The sequence below is a fragment of the Amphiprion ocellaris genome, chromosome 23 (genome assembly GCF_022539595.1).
Source record: "Amphiprion ocellaris isolate individual 3 ecotype Okinawa chromosome 23, ASM2253959v1, whole genome shotgun sequence".
NCBI classification, from domain to species: Eukaryota; Metazoa; Chordata; class Actinopteri; family Pomacentridae; genus Amphiprion; species Amphiprion ocellaris.
The window spans coordinates 445,677-464,478 of record NC_072788.1 but is presented as its reverse complement, the minus strand read 5'-3'; the positions used below and the strand labels follow the sequence as shown (position 1 = coordinate 464,478).

The 18,802-nt window shown below is 39.8% G+C and overlaps 1 protein-coding gene across 1 annotated transcript in view; it reads right to left on the bottom strand.

Annotated features, from left to right (window-relative positions):
* Positions 1 to 46: 46 nt before the first annotated feature.
* LOC111583739 (FERM domain-containing protein 7) overlaps positions 47 to 18,802 on the bottom strand; it is a 19,546-nt gene continuing 790 nt past the window's right edge. The window contains exons 2-12 of the mRNA XM_023292950.3: positions 10,192 to 10,296; positions 10,077 to 10,119; positions 9,094 to 9,172; positions 8,901 to 8,998; positions 8,553 to 8,667; positions 8,249 to 8,396; positions 6,870 to 6,965; positions 6,442 to 6,605; positions 3,953 to 4,021; positions 3,683 to 3,758; positions 47 to 3,608 (exon numbers count right to left, since the gene is read on the bottom strand). Coding sequence (XP_023148718.1) covers positions 2,382 to 3,608; positions 3,683 to 3,758; positions 3,953 to 4,021; positions 6,442 to 6,605; positions 6,870 to 6,965; positions 8,249 to 8,396; positions 8,553 to 8,667; positions 8,901 to 8,998; positions 9,094 to 9,172; positions 10,077 to 10,119; positions 10,192 to 10,296 — 2,220 coding nt within the window. The 3' untranslated portion in view covers positions 47 to 2,381. The remainder of the gene's footprint in view (positions 3,609 to 3,682; positions 3,759 to 3,952; positions 4,022 to 6,441; positions 6,606 to 6,869; positions 6,966 to 8,248; positions 8,397 to 8,552; positions 8,668 to 8,900; positions 8,999 to 9,093; positions 9,173 to 10,076; positions 10,120 to 10,191; positions 10,297 to 18,802) is intronic.

Sequence of the window (18,802 nt, the reverse complement as noted above, 5' to 3'; positions counted from 1 at the left end):
GTGTTTCTTTGTTTTTGTAAATCATGTTGCACTTTATTAATTTCAGCACAGTTATCTTGTTATTTGTACTTCTTTATTGACAAATGCAACAGTATTCACATTTCTTTCCCTGTAGAATTCATCATTTATATAAAGTTAACAATACAATCTTCCACTACACCACTTAGAAAGGTATTCGATAAGATCTCCGACTCTATGACGGCATCACACGTACACATGGAGACTTCATATTTAAGCCTTAAAAATGTTGTTTTCAACTGTGGTGAAGCTGGTTCAATCATTTTCACTAATTGGACAAACAGGGCCTAACAGTTAATGTGTATTTATCATAGCTTGGGTTTTATTTTTGTAGCTTCGACGTTGGTTTGGTGAGATGATTTGGAATGTGGTGAATGTGATTATAAACAAAATCAAACAGAAGATCAGACCGTTTGTTACCAAGTAGATGATTTAAGCAGGTTAAATGCCATTTTATTTGTAGGTAAAACGTCTGAAATGTTTCTCATATTCCAATGAGCAAGCTAGCTCATTAGATTGGATTCTGTTTGGAAGCTGTCATGTTTGCTTAATTCTTGTTTTCTAGTTTCTCATAGGCCTGATTGCTGAAGTTTTTGTGTTTATGTTTCCTTGTGTTGTGGTCAGAGGAAGTGTTCTGGTGAGTAGTTTATTGTCGTTACAGATCGACTGGATATCGAAAGCTACAAAAGTGAAACCCTGACAGTACTGTACAGCCAGTGAGGTATTCCTGCCTCAGGTAATGCTTTTGATCCCGACCAGCAGAAGACTTGGTAAATGTAAGATTCCAACACTGAGGAGTAGTTGGCTAACTGGTTCGACTAAGGCCGGTTTTATTCTTTTGCAAGAGTTCGAAAGAAAGTAACGATAATTTTGTCATCTCCACAAATCTGCAAGAGTTTGCATGGACCCCTTTGCCAGAGTCCGTCCAAAGTTTGTGTCCATGCTGATGCGACAAGGGCAGTAGTGTTTTTTTCAGAATACAATAAGTCCTCGTTTTAGGATGTCCTCGACCTACAGCGTTTCATCGTTACATAGAACTAGTTGACGATCAGAGCCGATGAATACGTCGTCACACGGTGCTATCAAACAGCTTTGTTTCCATTCTCTGGTTGTACTCCACCTTGGATTGTGCTACATTCACTAACTTTTTGTCCTTCATTATGGCTCCCAGCGTAAGTCAGACTCTTCTGATGCTTGGAAGAAAAGGAAAGCCGCCTCCATGGAAGTGAAATTAAATAGAATAAAACTGGGAACAGGAAGAAACACTGACCAACATGGGTCAAGTTGTAAAAACAGGTCAACATATTGTAGTGACCCTCTGTGATGAATGAGTGAGACTTTATCTGGTTCTCTGCTGGTTTATTGAACCTTCATACAGGATACTGTGGACCGTAGCCAACACCAGAATAACTAGAAAAACCCCATAACTTAGCTCCAGAATTAGCCGCCGTTCCCAGCTCTCTCTACTGCTGACTCTCAGCCAATCAGAGGTGAGCTAACTAAACATGGCATGTTCACTGACATCAGGTAAATCTGGAACTGAACAATAAACATTGAAACCTCAACATCAACAACACTATCAGTCCGTTACAATATTCTGTTATCTTCTAGTAAAATGATTCATACATGCATGAAAGTCGTTGGTATTCATGACTTTATAAAGAACTGATCGATATCGTGATGCACAGAACGGCTTTGGTTACATTTTCACCAGAGTTCAGACTTACAGCGAAAATCGACCTACATCAGTCAGTCGGAACAGAACTCTGACATAAGTCGATGACTCCCTGTACATCAGTATGTCTTCTAAGCCGACTGTAGTAGAATAACAACAACCAAGTACATGAGTGCATGACTGCAGAACAATATAATCAAGGCTTAAGGCTGGAGTCAAGTCCATCATAGAAACCATCCAATGGGTATCCTTTACCTCTCTTTACTCCAGAATCTACTCCTGAGACTTGGAATCTAACACCAACCAAAAAGTCTTCAAGTGTAAAAAATGTGTTTTTGGTGCACCAACAGCTCAAGATTTGGTTCATTTGAACTTTTACACTCAGCTTGAAAGCTAATGCATAAACTTATAAGCATTATTTCACAGAAGTTTGAAAGCTTGCACCCGTAATGTGGCGACTAACAGCAGCCACTTTTCCGAATCTGAGGTTTTCCTAAAAGAAGGGAAAAAAAAAAAAACATTTCATCTGCCAGTACATGTCGGAACAACACACTTCTCACACATTTATCACATGTACTGTCTCAGCTACAGTCTGCAGTGGAAGATTTTAAACCGTCCTGTAAGTTTTGACTGTGATCACATCATGAACCATCGTAATGTTTCTTCTATAACATATTTTTGTCTTTAGCTACAGCGTGACTTCAGTTCTCTCTGTTGGTCCTTTCGTCTCCTCCCCTTCGCTCTTTTCCTTCTTCTCCTCTTCACTCTTGAACTCTGGTTTCGTCGCCTCCTTCGCTGCTCTGTTCGCTACCTCTTCCTCCTCCCCCTCTTCCTCCTCGTCCAGTTGGAGGCTCCCAGAAGAAAACCTCATCCTAGCGAGTCCGGTGGACCGTACCACCTTCCCCAGCTGGGGGGGTGGGCAGTAATATGGATAGAAAACCTCCGGGTCCGAGTCGCTGTAGCTTCCAGTGCTGCCGCCAATCATGCAGAGCGAAGTGGGGCGTTCAGGTAGAGGGGAGGAGTTTAGCGGCAGGTAGGTGGGTCTGGAGGGGCGGGTCAGGTGGGGGTAGTAACCAAGGGGACGGAACTCAGAGGCAGGGTTAAAGGCAGGGTTTGAACTCCTTGAGAGCTGGAACTTGACATCTGGTTGGCTGGCGACGCGGCGAGGCAGGCCTGGAAGGAAGTTGGAATCATCACTATAATGCCCCGCCTCCGTGTGTCCGATGCCCAATAGCCTCGCTCCGTTGCTACCCGGCTGGTAGACCCGAGCCAATCCCAGCCCGCCTGATCCGGAGGGGCGGAGGTTCCTCCTGATGGGGGAAAGAGATGGCGAATTGTGGCCGAATGGGTGGAAAGATGGCCGCAGCAGACCGTCCATCGTCACATGATCCCGCCTCCTTGCATGTGGGAAACGCTCCAGTGAGGAAACGGCAACATAGTCCATCAGGTAGGGGTGTCGGTTGAGCGGAGAGGCACCGGCGAACGGGAAGGATGGCAGGACGGGGCGGTACTGGTAGGCGGGGCTGTTGGGGTACAGAAGAACCAGCTGCTGGGCAGCATCCGGATGTGGCTGTGGATTGGGCCGACGTCTGGACCGGTTACCGTAGACACCAGCTAGCCTCTGGGCTTGTCGCTGCGCCCCGATCTGTCCCACCCGCATATCCTCCATCAAAGACGTGGAGGCAGATCTGGTTTTCGGCGAGGGCGTTGATTGGTGGAAAGATGGAGAGATGGGCGTGACCTGAGAGACGGGGCGGGACCTCTGGTTGACCTCTACAGATGATTGGCTGCGTTTAGCCCCTCTTGCGGTGATTTCGATGTAGTTGTCGCCTCGGTGATGTGGATCCAACACGTCCTGACTGCGGACCGCCAGAGCCTGAGTCGACCGGGGGAACAGGTGAGTGTGGTCGTACAGCTGGGGAGGAAACAACCGTTTAGAGTCTTTACCTCTTAATGGGGCTTCAGAACTCAAACAATGGTAGTTTTTACCTGTTTGGAGACGTCAGTGAGGAGATCAGGGGAAGATCGACAATGTCTGGGATCAAAGTCGGACTGACAGTAAGTCCTGAATGGAGAGGAAATAACAGATCAGATGATGAAAACACTGATTTGACATTTAGCATCCTGTTTGGTGGATCAGTGCACCATCAGGACTATTAAAGGTTGTGTTTTCGTCAGTTTGAAGGTAAATTCAAGCACCAGTATCTGTATTCTTCCACTGTGGCGGCTCTTTGTTTAGGTTTTAAAATGAATTCTCACCTCTCTAAGTGCAACGGCTTCTTCTCCCCTGATCCCAAACACTCCAGCAGCTGTTTCTGGGTCCGACCGCTGCCACAAAATAATCACGTTTAAATTATCATGGATACAAAAACAATACAGTGTTTGACTGCAAGACAACATTGGAATTACTCACTGGGTCTTTCCATATAAAGCAATCAAATCTGAATAAATTCACCTCCGACCTCCTCAGAAGTTAATCTGCAGTAACTTTAGTACATTTAATGAAGCCATGCAAAGTTGGACCTTCATACTATGAACATTATCAGAGTTAAAGGACCTTTTCCATCATTTCTGACTGATTTCTTGACTTTTCTACTTCAGTGGTTCCCAACCTGTGTGGCTTGGAGCCCCTCCTATAAGCTGCACTCCAGCCCCACCCACCACCACCACCACCACCACCACCACATAAGTACACTACAAAACATAAGAGGGAAGTTATTGAATTGTATTACTAATAGAAAATTCCCTAAAATTACAAAAAAATATTTTATATCAAACCAAGAGTTCAAGAGTTGTACTATGACGAGGAGGAGAGAGTTTATGGCTGCAGTAAATTTGTTGACACTACAATGCACAAGAGTTATTGATTTTTTTTAAACTAAAAAATGCCTTACAATTATGAGAAAAAATATTTAATATTAAACCAAGAGTTGTAGTATGACCAGCAGGAGCAGTAAATTTGTTCAATATTTGTGTCTCTTCGCTGTTTGCAGCGGTTTTGCATTTTGCAGATGGTCCCTGTTCACTCGTCACACAGCCTGCTGCTCATAGACACCAATGTTATTTCTGCAGATACTTTTGATTAAACTGGGCTTGTAGCACATTGTCTACCTTACAACGATGGAAAAGAGGCATCGTTTATGTTTAGACAAAGTATATTTAATGAGTTATTGAGGCCGGAAGTCCGAATTTGTGAATATCTTTCCGACTTTACCGAACTGTGTTTTATTTCCTGACGTCGCCGTAATTCGCTGGTTTCATGCTGTCATTTACGAACATTTCACTACAAATAACATAATTCTGTCTTGTCCTTTAATAAAACCAAATTTAAGGTAACTCTCAAAGTATAGCCGGAGTTTTTAGGTACTGATGAATCTTCCCCCGTTTTGTGTTTTTCAGACACAGTTTCCGTCAGTAATTTTCTAACTGTAACACAAACTAATGAATCTGGATGAACTAGAGCCAACCTGAAGAAAGACCAAATAAATGTGTTTTTAAAATGTTTTATAGGTAGACTTGTGATGACACAGCGAGTCTGTTACTCTGATTTTATCCAGAATGTAAAAATCTATTTTATATAACATCACAGCCTCAGAGCAGACAAAGTGGACCCCAGGTGGAGAACCACTGTTATACTTTATGCAAATTAGATGCGGGTGTGGAGATTCCACGCATCGTGAAACTGTCCTCAAACTTCTGAACTAGGCGTCGGTGACATAAAACAAGGACAGATTCAGCTGCTGCACAGATTATTTCTGCCTCAAATGCTTTCATAAATACTTTTCGCTGACGTGTTTTTGAAATAAAAGGGTAAGTTTGCGGCCGAGCCGCTGTGTTTATCCGACTTGTCTGCAGGACTGTCCAGCTGAAAGCTCGGTCATGTGACGACGTAGCGGCCTGCTGTTGGTCAGTGCTGTCATGTGACCATGTTGTGGTCCGCTAGTGACCACCCGCCGTCCGTGTGATTTTCAGATGTGGTGCGTTGCCGTGCGGGAAAATAGCATCTAGTGGACACGTACCTTTAGATCTGCACCGCTCGCCGCCATGTTGTCTGTGTATCAAGCGTGGGGGGGGGGGGCGCACTCTGAACTACGGGAGCCCAGCGGGAAGGCGTTGGTGGCGGATGTTGATGAGAAAATCGATTTTCATAAAAACAAATCGACATTAAGTACAAACTCGAATTAATCGATAAAATCGATTTATCGCCCAGCCCTATTGTGGACTATTCGATGGTTAGAGGTGGACATACTGAATATGGTTCGTCGTCACTAATTTGTAGTTATGTGCAAAAAGTTTCAGCATAATATAAAATTTTAGGTAAATGGAAAGACCCAGAGATATTGTTCTCTGTAGGTTCTGAGTGTTTTTTTTTAATTGAAAATGTTGAAAGAACAAGAAAATCTTTACAAACATACAGATATCTAAAGTACAGGGACAAGAAAATAGTCTGAATCCATTTATACCACGTTAATGAGGGCTGTAATGCAGATGTGTTGACACCACTATGGACTTTTCTGGAGTTTGTATACCTGCAGATATTACCCAAAGTTCATAGTCTGACCCAGCATGTACAGAAGATCTCTGCTGGGAGGTTTAGCTCTAAGTGACTACGTCTGGTGGCTCTCAGCTGAGGTTCCTAATTGCATGCTTGTAGAGATGTTTGTATTTTCAGTCAGAGTGGACCTACAGATGTTTTCAGACTCTCAGTGCAGATTGAGATGAGGAATAATACCGGGTTTGTGTTGTACCTGTATCTGAAGCTGGAGCCTTTACTGAACAGAAGGGTTTTGGGTATGGCCTTTGGTTCCTCAGAGAGTCTGAAGAAGGCATGATACTCGACACACATCTTCCAGAAGGACTTGCAGACATCACGACTCACCATGGCAAACTCCAGAGTGTCCTTACAGGACGGCTGCATGGACACGAGACAACTCTTCAAACATCAGGGTTACATTCAACATAAACTCCTCTGGTCAACACATGGATCCTTCTGGTACCAAGACTTCACCCATTTACGTCCTGCAAGTTGTGATTTGGAATAACTGTGGATCAACCCATCACCGACTGCAACTTTTTTCATCACTTTTTCATGGTTTGAACAACATGCGCCCATGATTTGACCCTTTCTGTTGATCCAGTCTGAAGACAACATGGAGATACTGGCTCAGGTTCTCACCCCAACTTGGTCGTGCAGTTTGATGAGGAAATGTTTGCGTTTGAAGCTCAGTTTGCGGATCTTGGCCCAGCTGAACGTGTTGATTTTTGTGTTTCCCTAGAAAACAGAGGATTAAATCAGTGAATGGATCCTTCAATGCCTGACAGTCCAACAGTCCATTAAGTTCTAACAGCCTGGAGTTTAACGGGTAGCACATTCTAACTCTTCTAGGAGTTCAATGGAAACTTCAATGGATCACTAAAGGCTTTATTGTTCCTCCTTCAGATGCATTGAAGCTTCATGTCAATCCACTGGATATTATCTGAGATTCAGGCTGTGTTCTGAATCATAAACTTTATCTTTCGACTGTAAGTTCGTACTACAGCTGCCCTCACAAACTACGTACTGTTACACAAGTGTAGGTTTGTGATAGTGATTAGAATTCTGTTTAGCAGTTATGATGTGAAAAGAAATGTGTTGTTAAAGAAGTCAATAAAGAGATTGAATTGTTTCCAATATGACCATGGACTTAAAAGACTGGTGGAAAATAAATAAGAAACAAATAAAGAAATGTACACCTGTAATCAAGACTTTAATAGGCAGATATCAAACAGGGTATTCAGAATCAGAGTCTGTTCATACTGAAGTTCCAGTAAATCTGTTCCTGACTCTGGCTATCTTTGAGTTTAACTTTGTTGTTTTGGTGCTTATTGACAATGATTTCAGCAAATACTTGTAGTTCGTAAGTAGACGATCTGAAGGTCCACTGAAGAATGAAGGAAGTTTGGTAAGTAGGAACAACGGTAAGGAATTTACCTGAGTAATTCAAATATTAGGGTTAAGGCCTTACGTATCTGACTTAAAGGTTTGGGTTTGTGGTTCATAGTTTGTCCTTGACTTCGTTTTCCATTGCAGGAACTCGCAGGCTGTTTAAAGGTGACCTGAATCTTTGAATATGTTCCATATGCAAGAACTCCCCAGTAAAACCTCCAAGAGTCTTATTTAGAGGACAAAACGTGACTTGCTCTAGTATTTCTTAGTAGTACTACTGTCCAAGGCTTGATTTTACCAATGCTGATTGGTAAAATCTGATGAGGATGAGTTGTTGATCGGTATTCTTCTCTTGAACTTTGCCATCAACAACGAAAATTTGACCACATCAGCGAACATAAAAAAGCCCTTCAAAGATCTGGAGTTGTATCCAGTAACATCTTTACTTCTTGGTCTCTGAATTACCATCGGGTTTGAAACCGTTTAAAAAGGCCGATAATGTGACAGTTGTTGTAAATGTTGGAGCCATGTTGCCCCTGAACAGCAGTAATCCAGCTGTTGTGTCCGTGTAAATGTTGACAAACTTTTGTATTGAAGTGTGTTTTCTTTAAAAACCCTTGAACTTGCACCTGAAAGACCAGAACTCCGGAGTGTGTGACGGCCAGGTTGATCCTCATTCCCTCCCCGTCATGGGCAGGATGCGGTCGGATGCCATACATGTCCAGCTTCCTGGCCACCTCTAGCAGGTGGATGTCTGAGTCTGCCGGTGAAACTCCTCTATGGAGAGGACAAAGAATCAAGTGTAGGACTTTCATCTCACTGGTTCGGGGACAAGGAACCTTTTCAACCTTCACTGACTATATTTGCACTATTTAACAGTGAACTTCCACAGATCCACACTGTGCATTGAGATCTTGATGTTTTGTTTTCTACCTGTTTTTCTTGTGGAGCTTGATGATCTTGTGGTCCAGATATTCCTGGTTGGGGACGTAGTGCTTCATCTCCAGATGGTGACAGTCTAGTTCCTCGTCATAATCCCCTAGCTCTGCTGTAAACACAAGTACGAACGCAAATACACACTTTATTCCTCAAACCGTGTACCCAGCTCTCACTTGAGTTCAATTAAGTCTAATTTTCTTTGGTCATATGTAGACTTATGCAAAAAACTGTAGGATTATGTGGAAATTTGGACTGTAAAGAGTATTTTTCATACATGTATAAATATATTCTCCAATCCCTCCCCACTTAATGACATTTTAGATCTGTAAACCGTGAGCTTACACTGCAGGATGTGAGAAACCAGCAGGGCGGCGCTGTTGTCGTTACAGGTCAGACTGCCGTTGGACAAGTCCTGCTTTATCTGTAAGGCAAAAAGATACCTACACACACACAAAACACAACAACACAGTTACACACCTGCATGTATTGGACAGAGACTGTAATATAAACATTATGGGATGGTCGTGGACTTTACCTGGTGAGGCCTCTCTTCAGCTGTCCAGGGTCTGGTGGGAAAAATTTGACTATAAACCTGAAGAATAGATCACTGGTGTCTGATGGAGAGGAAAAAGAAAAGAAAGGACAGTGAACAGATGTGTAGAGATCAAAGATGGTGCTGAGAGATGAAAAAAAAGCAAAAATTATAATAGTTTTTCAGTTACCTCCCTTACTTAAACTGTAATACTGAATAAGAATTTTAAAATAAAATTAAAAACAATGAAAGGATGCGTAGTCCAAGATACAAGGGCCGAAAAAGCATAAATCTGTTATATATCAATAATGTATGATCAGACTGATCTCCTCAGTGCTGTAGAATGGTCTGATTGCAGCTCGTTATCATAAAAAGCATCAAAAATAATATTAAAAACTATAAAAAGATGTGGAATCAAAGATCCAAGAGTAGAAAAAGTAAAAATATGATATATATCTAATGATGAATAGTCAGACTGATCTCCACAGTGCTGTAGAATGGTCTGACTGCAGCTTGTTATCATAAAAATTATCCAAAATATTAAAAACAATGAAAAGATGCATAATCCAAGATATAAGACTATATAAAGGTACAAATATGGGTCAGACTGATCTCCTCAGTGCTGTAGAATGGTCTGACCACACCTCATTATTATTAAGTCATCAGTAATATGCAGCAGCAGTGATCCTTAGGAAATTTGCTTTGGGGGAAATTCTGCATGAATTAGTCACTAAAATGCCAAATTCACCACAACTTAGAAACACTTTTTACAGTGTATGATTTGTCATTTTTTAAAAATTCAATGCAAACTGTTAATTTTACTTATTAAATGTGAATCTTGTGTGATTGAAGTGGTGATTTAGCTCAGCCAACACCTTGTAAATTCAATAACAGAGATTTCTTTCTACTGAAAACCTCTACACACCTACATCTGCTCATCATTTTTGGTTCATTGCATCTTAAATGAGCAGGGGAATGAAACTTACATTTGATCTGTTTGACCAGCGGCTTCAGCAGTTCCAACCAAACCTGCAACAGAAACACGTTCAGACTTCAAACACTGAAACCCTCCATTAATATCTGCGTTTCGGCATTTCTTACGTAGTTTCCGCTGTGGTGTCTGAACTCCAGGCCGAAGTATTCCTTCTCCAGTAGCTTCAGGTGGCCGCACACTTTGTTGAAGAAGTCGCCTCCTAAAACCTTTTGCTGCAGAGAGAATTAAAGTGGAGGTTCGTTGGAGGAATAATTGGATTTTTTAATTGAGAGGCTCTTAAAACTAAAAGTCTGAGGATCCTCATGGGACTCTGAGCAAATGTGCTGCAGCTCAGTTCCTTTATTCACCAGAACTTTGCATAATTAAGGATGATGCAGTGACGTTAGACGGTAGGATGTAGAATAAACTGGATAGATGTGATTTTCAGGGTTAACTCATCTAGTGCAGCTTTTTTAAATAGAGAGAAAAGTAGTGGTGGGTTTTCATGAGCACAAAGAAGCGACTTATTCCTCCTTAAGAATCAGCTGATTGTTCATCCACAGTAACTTTATTTAATGAAGCAAAGTTTTACCTTCATATTATGAATATTTAGAGTTACAGGTCCTTGAAGTCCATAGAGGAGGGTCTGGATTTATCACTGATGAAGTGATGAGGCAGAAATGATGGGAAAAGTCCATAAATGTTTGACTTTTTCTATCATTTCTGCCTCATCTCTTCATTTTGGACCATTTTTATGTCATTTTGTACCATATATGAGCCATTTAGGACCACTGTTGAATCATGTAGGACCACAATTGAATCGTTTGGGACCAATTTTGAATCTTCTTGGACCAATTTTGAATAATTTTGGACCATTTTTGAGTCATTTTGAACCACTTTTGATTCATTTTGGACCATTTTTGAATAATTTTGAATCAATTCTTGAGTTATTCTGGGAAACCTTTTGAGTTTTGGAAAGCTTTGGAGCCAGTCTGGATAAGTTTGAGGCATTCTGAACAATGTTTAGCTCCTTTCTGACATTTTTTGTTTTCATTTTGGACAAATTATGAGACATTTTGGACAATTGCTAAGTAGTTTTGGACAAACTGAAACAGAAACATATCCAGGATACCAATGATTGTTTTGACTCTGTCATAGATATTAAACTGTTGCAGTTTAAAGAATAGTTAACATATCAATCTGAATTTTATCAAGCATCTTTATCAATATTCATATTTTGTGATCGCTTTCATGAAATCTCAAGCAAATCAGAGATAATTTAGCATGACGTTTTAACATTTAATATATAGACGGATCTGTATTGGAGGTATCTGTGATTAAGTTCTTCATAGTTCATAATTCAGCTGCACATAGTAGTTTTCCTAATATATCTTTTTTTTAAAATCCATTTAAAGTTTTTATTTATTTTTTCAACAACAATTAACTCAAATTCACAAAACTACAAGCTAAAGCTGCCATCCAACTCAAGAGGAACAGAAAGAAAAGAAACTAGCAGAATATATTTAATTTTTACTGTCATTGTCGGTGCTTTTTCATTTAGTTTTGACTGATTTCCAGTAAAGTTCAGCAGCTTAAATCCATCCTGATCTCTCTGATGTGTTTCTGCTGCTTCTCCTCCTTTCCTCGTTCAGATATCTAATTACTGCGATGCTGTTTGTTCGTCTCTACAGATGCAGCAGGTTTTTTTTGTGTTTCTGTCTGCTAGCCGGTGTTTAGTGCTCGGCGGGTTGCTGGACATCCTTAATTAACTCGTCACCGTGAGCAGCTGTGGCCGATTATCAGCCGAACACGGGGATAACTGATAATTACTGAAACAAGCGAACGCCTCCAGAACAGCAGAACAAAAAGAGACGAATAAACCTTCCAGCTGGATGGAAGTTCATCTGTGGAACACTTAGCTTAGCATTTTAGCATGTTGTAGCCTCGAGAACGAACCGCGGCCGTTAGAGAAACAGAGAGATTCTCAGTCATCCAGGTAATGGTGATGGCAGGAGCTTCAGTAGAAACCAACTGGACTTCTCTGGTAGGTTCTTGAAGACGTTCCACTTCTCATCTTGGATTAACCTACCAGAGAAGTCCAGTTGAACCTCTAAAACCTCTTGTAGGTTCTTGAAGATGTTCTCATCCAAGATGAGAGGCGGTAGGTTCTTGAAGACGTTCCACCTCTCATCCTAGATGGGGGGTGGAATGTCTTCAAAGACCTACAAGAGGTTCAACTGGACTTCTCTTGTAGGTTCATCCAAGATGAGAGGTGGAACGTCTTTAAGAACCTACCAGAGATGTCCAGTTGAACCTCTTGAACCTCTTGTAGGTTCTTGAAGATGTTCCCCCTCTCATCCAAGATGAATTTATTTAACATTTGCAGTTTTAATACTCTAGAATTCGCATTAAATAACAGAAACTGGCCTATTTTCAGCATAGACGTCTCTGAAGAAGAACAAATGTCAATTTTTTTATTATAGATTTACCATTAAATATCCAGAAAATATCATTTTTTATTTAATTACTGAACACTACTGTAATTCCTTATTATCAGGTTGTCCCAATAGCTCTCTGAAACATCTACAGCTGATCCAAGATGCTGCAGCCAGAGTACTGATGGGAGTTAGCAAGAGAGATCATATTTCTCCTATACTGGTTTCTCTTCATTGGCTTCCTGTTAAATCTAGAATAGAATTCAAAATCCTTCTTCTGACATATAAAGCTCTTAACAACCAATCTCCCTCATATCTTAAAGACCTGATAGTACCATATTATCCTAGCAGAACTCTTCGCTCTCAGACTGCAGGCTTACTTGTTGTTCCTAGAATCTCTAAAAGTAGAATGTGAGGCAGAGCCTTCAGTTATCAGCTCCTCTCCTGTGGAACCAGCACCCAGTTTGGGTTCTGGAGGCGGACACCCTCTCTATTTTTAAGACCAGGCTTAAAACCTTCCTTTTTGACAAATCTTATAGTTAGGACTGACTGGGGGACCCTGAGGGGGTCAGCTGGAGTCTTCCTCTTGGACGTCCCTTAGTTCTGCCCCTAGTTCTGCTGCTACAGGCCTAGACTGCTGGAGGACCTCTCTGGATGCACTGAGCCCTTCTCTATCTACCATCAGATTTAATATATATATACCATTATTGCATTACACTCACTCTGTTTCTCCCTGTGTCCTTTCTCCGAGTGTCCCTGATCCCAGAGCTGGATGCTTCAGATCTGTGGTGGTTCTCCCACCAACTGGCCTAATCTCCATCTGTGGGATGCTGCTGCTGCTGACCTTCCTCTAGCCCACTGCTTCCAGCTGCCCATTTCCATCAATCTACTCTGCATCACCCTCACTATACTTGATTTGCTGGTCTACATATTTTTGAATTTACCACCAGCTATATATGTAGTATATTTAATGCCAGAGCCATACACCGTAGCAGTAAAGTATAATTAGCTTCCATGTTAGTTGTACTTTGCATGTATCATCTGTCTTATCATGCATGTATTATACTGTGTGTTTTATGGTCCTTGTGTCCCACCCCCCCACCTCTCTACCTCCACCTCTCTATCTCTACCTCCACCTCTCTATCTCCATCCCTCTATCTCTACCTTTCTACCTCTTCTGTCCCTCTCAACCCATCCGGCCAGCAGGCAGATGGTTCCCCCCACATTAGAGCCGGGTTCTGCTTGAGGTTTTCTTCCCTGTTAAAAGGTGTTTTCCTGCCACTGTCTCCTTAGGGCTGCTCTGGGGTTCAGGCATATGGGTTCTGTAAAGCGTCTTGAGACAATTTGACTGTAATTGGCGCTATATAAATAAAAATTGAATTGAATTGAATTGAATTGAATTGAACACCGTTCATTAATTTTTTTTAAAAAAATCCAGCTTATTTACTATTAAAAAGCAAATTTGTGTTGTTTTTTTACTGTAGATACACCATTAAAAATAGAAATTGTCCATTTTTATTTTACTAAAATCTCCATTTAAATGCAGAAAATGTCTTGTTAGTTCTTTGTTTTGTGTTCCAAGACAAAGTTGGAAAATTAGTTGTCATTTCTTTATTTTACCTATTTTTTCTTAGATTCTAGTTAAAGTTGTTGCATTAAAAGTCCTTTGCAGTGTTGATTTTTCAGTGTAGCACTACTTTAGCTGGCTATTTCTGAAACCATTTCAACCACCAGTCATTTCTCCTTAAAATAAACCTTATATCTGTCTGTAAATCTATACATTCTGGGTTCCTACATGGACTCTGAGCCTCCATCTTCTCTCTTTACGTCTATACTGTCTTCTTTTCTTTGCCTGCCTGCTGTCAGATCATTAATTGGGTTTTGCCCTGAAGGTTGGAGGATCGGGGTCAGATCAGAGAACCTCTTTCTTGTTCCTACTTTTATCTTTGTGAGGACCGTCACTGCCATAATGGACTCTGTAGGCCTTTAAGCTTTGATTATTCTCTGCTGTGGATGCACACCAGGACGGATGTGGACACTGAGAACATGTAGTAGAAGCACTGTGACGACTCTTATTACCTTAAATATGAAAAACAAACACTCTGCTGGGTTGAAAAATAACAGCTGATCCAGATTCTAAATGGAAATTCTTATTTCATTTTTGTGGGACACGTTTCAAAATAAATGTTCACCCAATGAGCAGACTGGATTCAACTGCTTAGAGCTTGTCTGGACTGACCTGCTTAGACAACCTAAACCCTTATAAGTGGAAGAAAATGGGTATGGGTGGACTTTCTAGTCCACATTGAGTCCACTAGGAAGACTTTGTTCATTCATGTGCAGTAGGATGATGTCATATTCTGAGCATGAGCACTACTGCACTGGTTGTCTGAAATCTGGGGCTGCCTGATAGCATTTGATCAGCAGCCTAAGACCTTGAAAGTATATGTTAACCCTACTGTGGACATGCAGCCTCACAGTGGTGTCCATGTGGATAGTTGCATGTTTGAGGTCTTCACTTGCTCAGCAGTAGAGTCCATGTGTGGAATATGTAAATGCTGATCTATTGTGATTGCTTCGACTGGATTATTTATCCATTTTCTAATCAGAAGTCTGGTTGATGCAACAGAGTAAGTCAATCTTTTTATACATCCCTCAAACCAGCAAAATTTCTGGGTTGGAGGTGAGGTTTGCCCATAAAAGTAGAGGCTTATGGATCTCAAAGGCTTCAAAGATTTGCTAGAAAATAGCATAATACCAACACTTATGCGTCCACAGCTGTACTTGCCCTTCATCTGGCCAATGACCCAACCATGAACCCTTAAACCAAATCCCTAAACGGCTCTTTTGGAGCTCCAAATGTTCCTCCATGTTCTAGCACCTCCTGCTCTAACTGCAGCGTGGGTTTAGTCAGTAACTCCCTCATTAACCTCCTCTTTTCCAGATAAACTATATTTATCTGGGTTTATTTTTGCCCTCGTCCATCCTTTCCCTTTCTTTCCTCCTTCGTCTCTGTTGCCTTCCTCTTGTAAAGATGCTACGAATGTCCGGGAGGCTGCTGGGAAGCTGAAAGTGGAGCTGCTTTGCTAACACAATACTGGAGGCTACACACACACACACACACACACACACACACACACACACACACACACACACACACACACACACACACACACACACACACACACACTCTGAAAGTCTTCCTGCCTGGGAGGCGCCGTCACCATGTTGACCTGGATAGTGGAGCACATGGCCGTTCATAGACAGCAGCTGTTTACACACATCTGGAAAACATCTGCAGCCCAAACACATCTGATTCATTCATTTAACATCCTGCAACAAGTACGGAGCCAGTAATCGTTGGTATAATGTTCAGCACCAAGTGAGATCTCATCAGTCATGTTCATGTGTTGCTAAGAAACGACTTTTTGGTGTGAAAGACGAACAGTAAACACAAACTGTTGGAGGAGCTGGAAAGTTGTTCGGTATTCAGCAAAGTTTGCTTCCTGAGTGTCTTTTGGCTTGTTTTTATTGGAAATATCAAAATTTTAGAAAGAACTAGGTGACTGGAATGTGATGAAGATGATCTACGCTTAGTTTCTGTGGTTATTCAGTGAATAATTTGGGCTGCTATGTCTAAAAACAGTGTAAAATACACACCAGAGTCTTTCAAATGCTTGTTTTGTTTGATTAAAAGACATAAATCAAAAGATATTTTTTAAAAGTAAGAAAATGAGCACACTTGAAATGCCTGAACTAGTGAATTTTTGGGGTTTTAATCAGAATATCTGAATAAATCTGGTAAAATAATATGATTAAGAGCATGATTGGGTCTAAACCTTAATATTTAAAGTTGTTCAGTATTTCGCTTTTGGCTCAACACCTGCTGTTTTATTATAATCATGACGACGAGTAAATTATCCATTAGTTTTCAAGTGTTTTGGGTTTATTATCAGATCAACTTAATTCATTCTATCTTCCCACATGTTTCCTAAAGGCGTCCTCTGAGGTAAATCCAGTGTTTTTGTCCATATGTTGGTTTTTATAGCTTTAATAATCAGTTAACTCAATAAGTGAGTGTTTTTACCTTCAAACTGCACTGTACTGAACACTTCCTGTGTTGTTCTTCTTCCACAGAATCAGTTGCCAGCTGAATTACCGATACTGTAAAAGCATTCTACGGTAAAATTCCAGCAGCTGTGATCTCCAGAACGCTGCCGTAAAATCACGGTAAAACATTTTCTACATTTACGGTAAATAAATGTGTTGATATTGTTGATTTTACTGTTAGAAATGTGCTTCATTCCATATTTTACTAAATAAAAAAAGTTTAACCTTTAAAAACTTGAAAATTTACTTAAAATATCTATAAAATAAAGTTTTGTAACTTATTATAAATATTACAGCATTTTCCATGATCAGCACAACAGTTAGTAGATTTAGCATTTATTGTGTGTATTTTTAGCAATAATTCTGGTTCTAGTCGTCATAAATATTAAACCATATGTCCATTATTATAACAAAAATATATCAATTTGACTGGTAACAAACTGCAGTTTTTTACATGTAGTAAATGCAAAAATGCTATTTGTTCTAAATATTACAGCATATTTCCATTACCAGTACAACAATATGTACATTTAACTGGGAAAAACTGGATTCTTTTCAGAGAATTAAATGCAAAAATTACAGTGTTGTTCTACATATTACGGCATTTTTCCATTAAAAACTGTGCAGGAGTTGGGAAATGTATTTTTTCAGAGAAAAAAATGTAAAACGCAATTTTTTCCTGATTAGCTTATTTACGGTGGTTTGGTGTCGTATAAACGGCATCAAACTGTTTTAGAGTTTACAGATTTTCATCCTAAAATTTATACACACACCTAACATGACCATATATGCACTGAACCCCTCAGAATGGTATTGTCTATGAAGACTTCCATGTCTACTAGATAATCCTGGTATCTTCTGTGTGTAAAAATGCTCCTTTCATTGTCTAGAACTTGTTCTGACCAACCACCTATCACACATGCTGATATGAGCCTGGAAAGTTTACCCACAATGCACTGTCTAAAAAGACTAAAACTTCTCCAAAGTGACTCAAGATTTGTCCAAAATGAATCATGTCTGGACCATTTTTGAACCATTTTGGCTCCAATGCTTTCCAAAACAACAAAAGGTTCCCAGAATAACTCAAGAATTGGTCAAAAATGACTCAAAAATGGTCCAGACACGATTCATTTTCTCTGGTTTTGAGTCATTTTGGACAATTTTTGAGTCACTTTGGACCTTTAGGCATTTTGAACAATGTTTAGATCCTTTTTTCTTAAAATTTTCGAGCATTTTTTTTTGGACAATCTGTAAACTCTAAAACTGTTTGATGCAGTTATTTATTTATTATATGGACAGTTATTTAATATGTGTATAACATTCAATACTGTAATTTTTGCATTTATTTCTTGAAATAATACAGTTTTTCACAGTTAAATATACATACTGTGCTGATACCAGAAATATGCCTAATATTCGTTACATTTTTGCATTTATATCATATAAAACCTAATATGTTCTGGTCAAACTGATGTACTTTTGTGTTCATAACAGACATATGGTTTAATATTATGACAACTAGAACCAGAATTTTTGCATTTACAGTTTTTATATTATTAAATGTTAAATACACCAACTGTTGTGCTGATAATAATATTTATAACAGCTCACACAAATTTTATTTTAGAGGTATTTTCATGTAAAGTTTCAAATAAAACAAACATTTTTTTTAAAGGTTCAATTTTTTTCATATTAAGCAGATTTTTTTAACCATAAAATCAACAATATAAAGACATTTCTTTACCGTAAATGAAGAAAATATTTACCGTAGTTTTACAGTAGCATTCTGGCGACCACAGCTGCCGTATAATTAACAGTTTTATTTTTACAGTGTAAATAATTAGGATTATGTGGTTTTGAACAGTTTTACAGTGTTTGGGGTGAGCTGGTGTGCTGAGCTGCAGCACATTTTAGAAGATTTACCAGAGTAGAATTACATCTAAGACATGTAAATGTGTAATTTTAAAGATTATTTTAATGGAAAAGCACTGAAATACATTAAAAAAAAGAGGAAGCTACATTAACTGAAGTGCAACATGTGCTTTAAAATGTAATATTGGCAAAATATTCAACATTATTCCATTGTATGAATGTTACGATAAAATAGTGTCATTCATATACAGGTAACCAGAATAGTAAATGTAGATTTAGTTGGGCAAATGTCTCAGCTTTTTATGTGTTTATTACTTGTTTT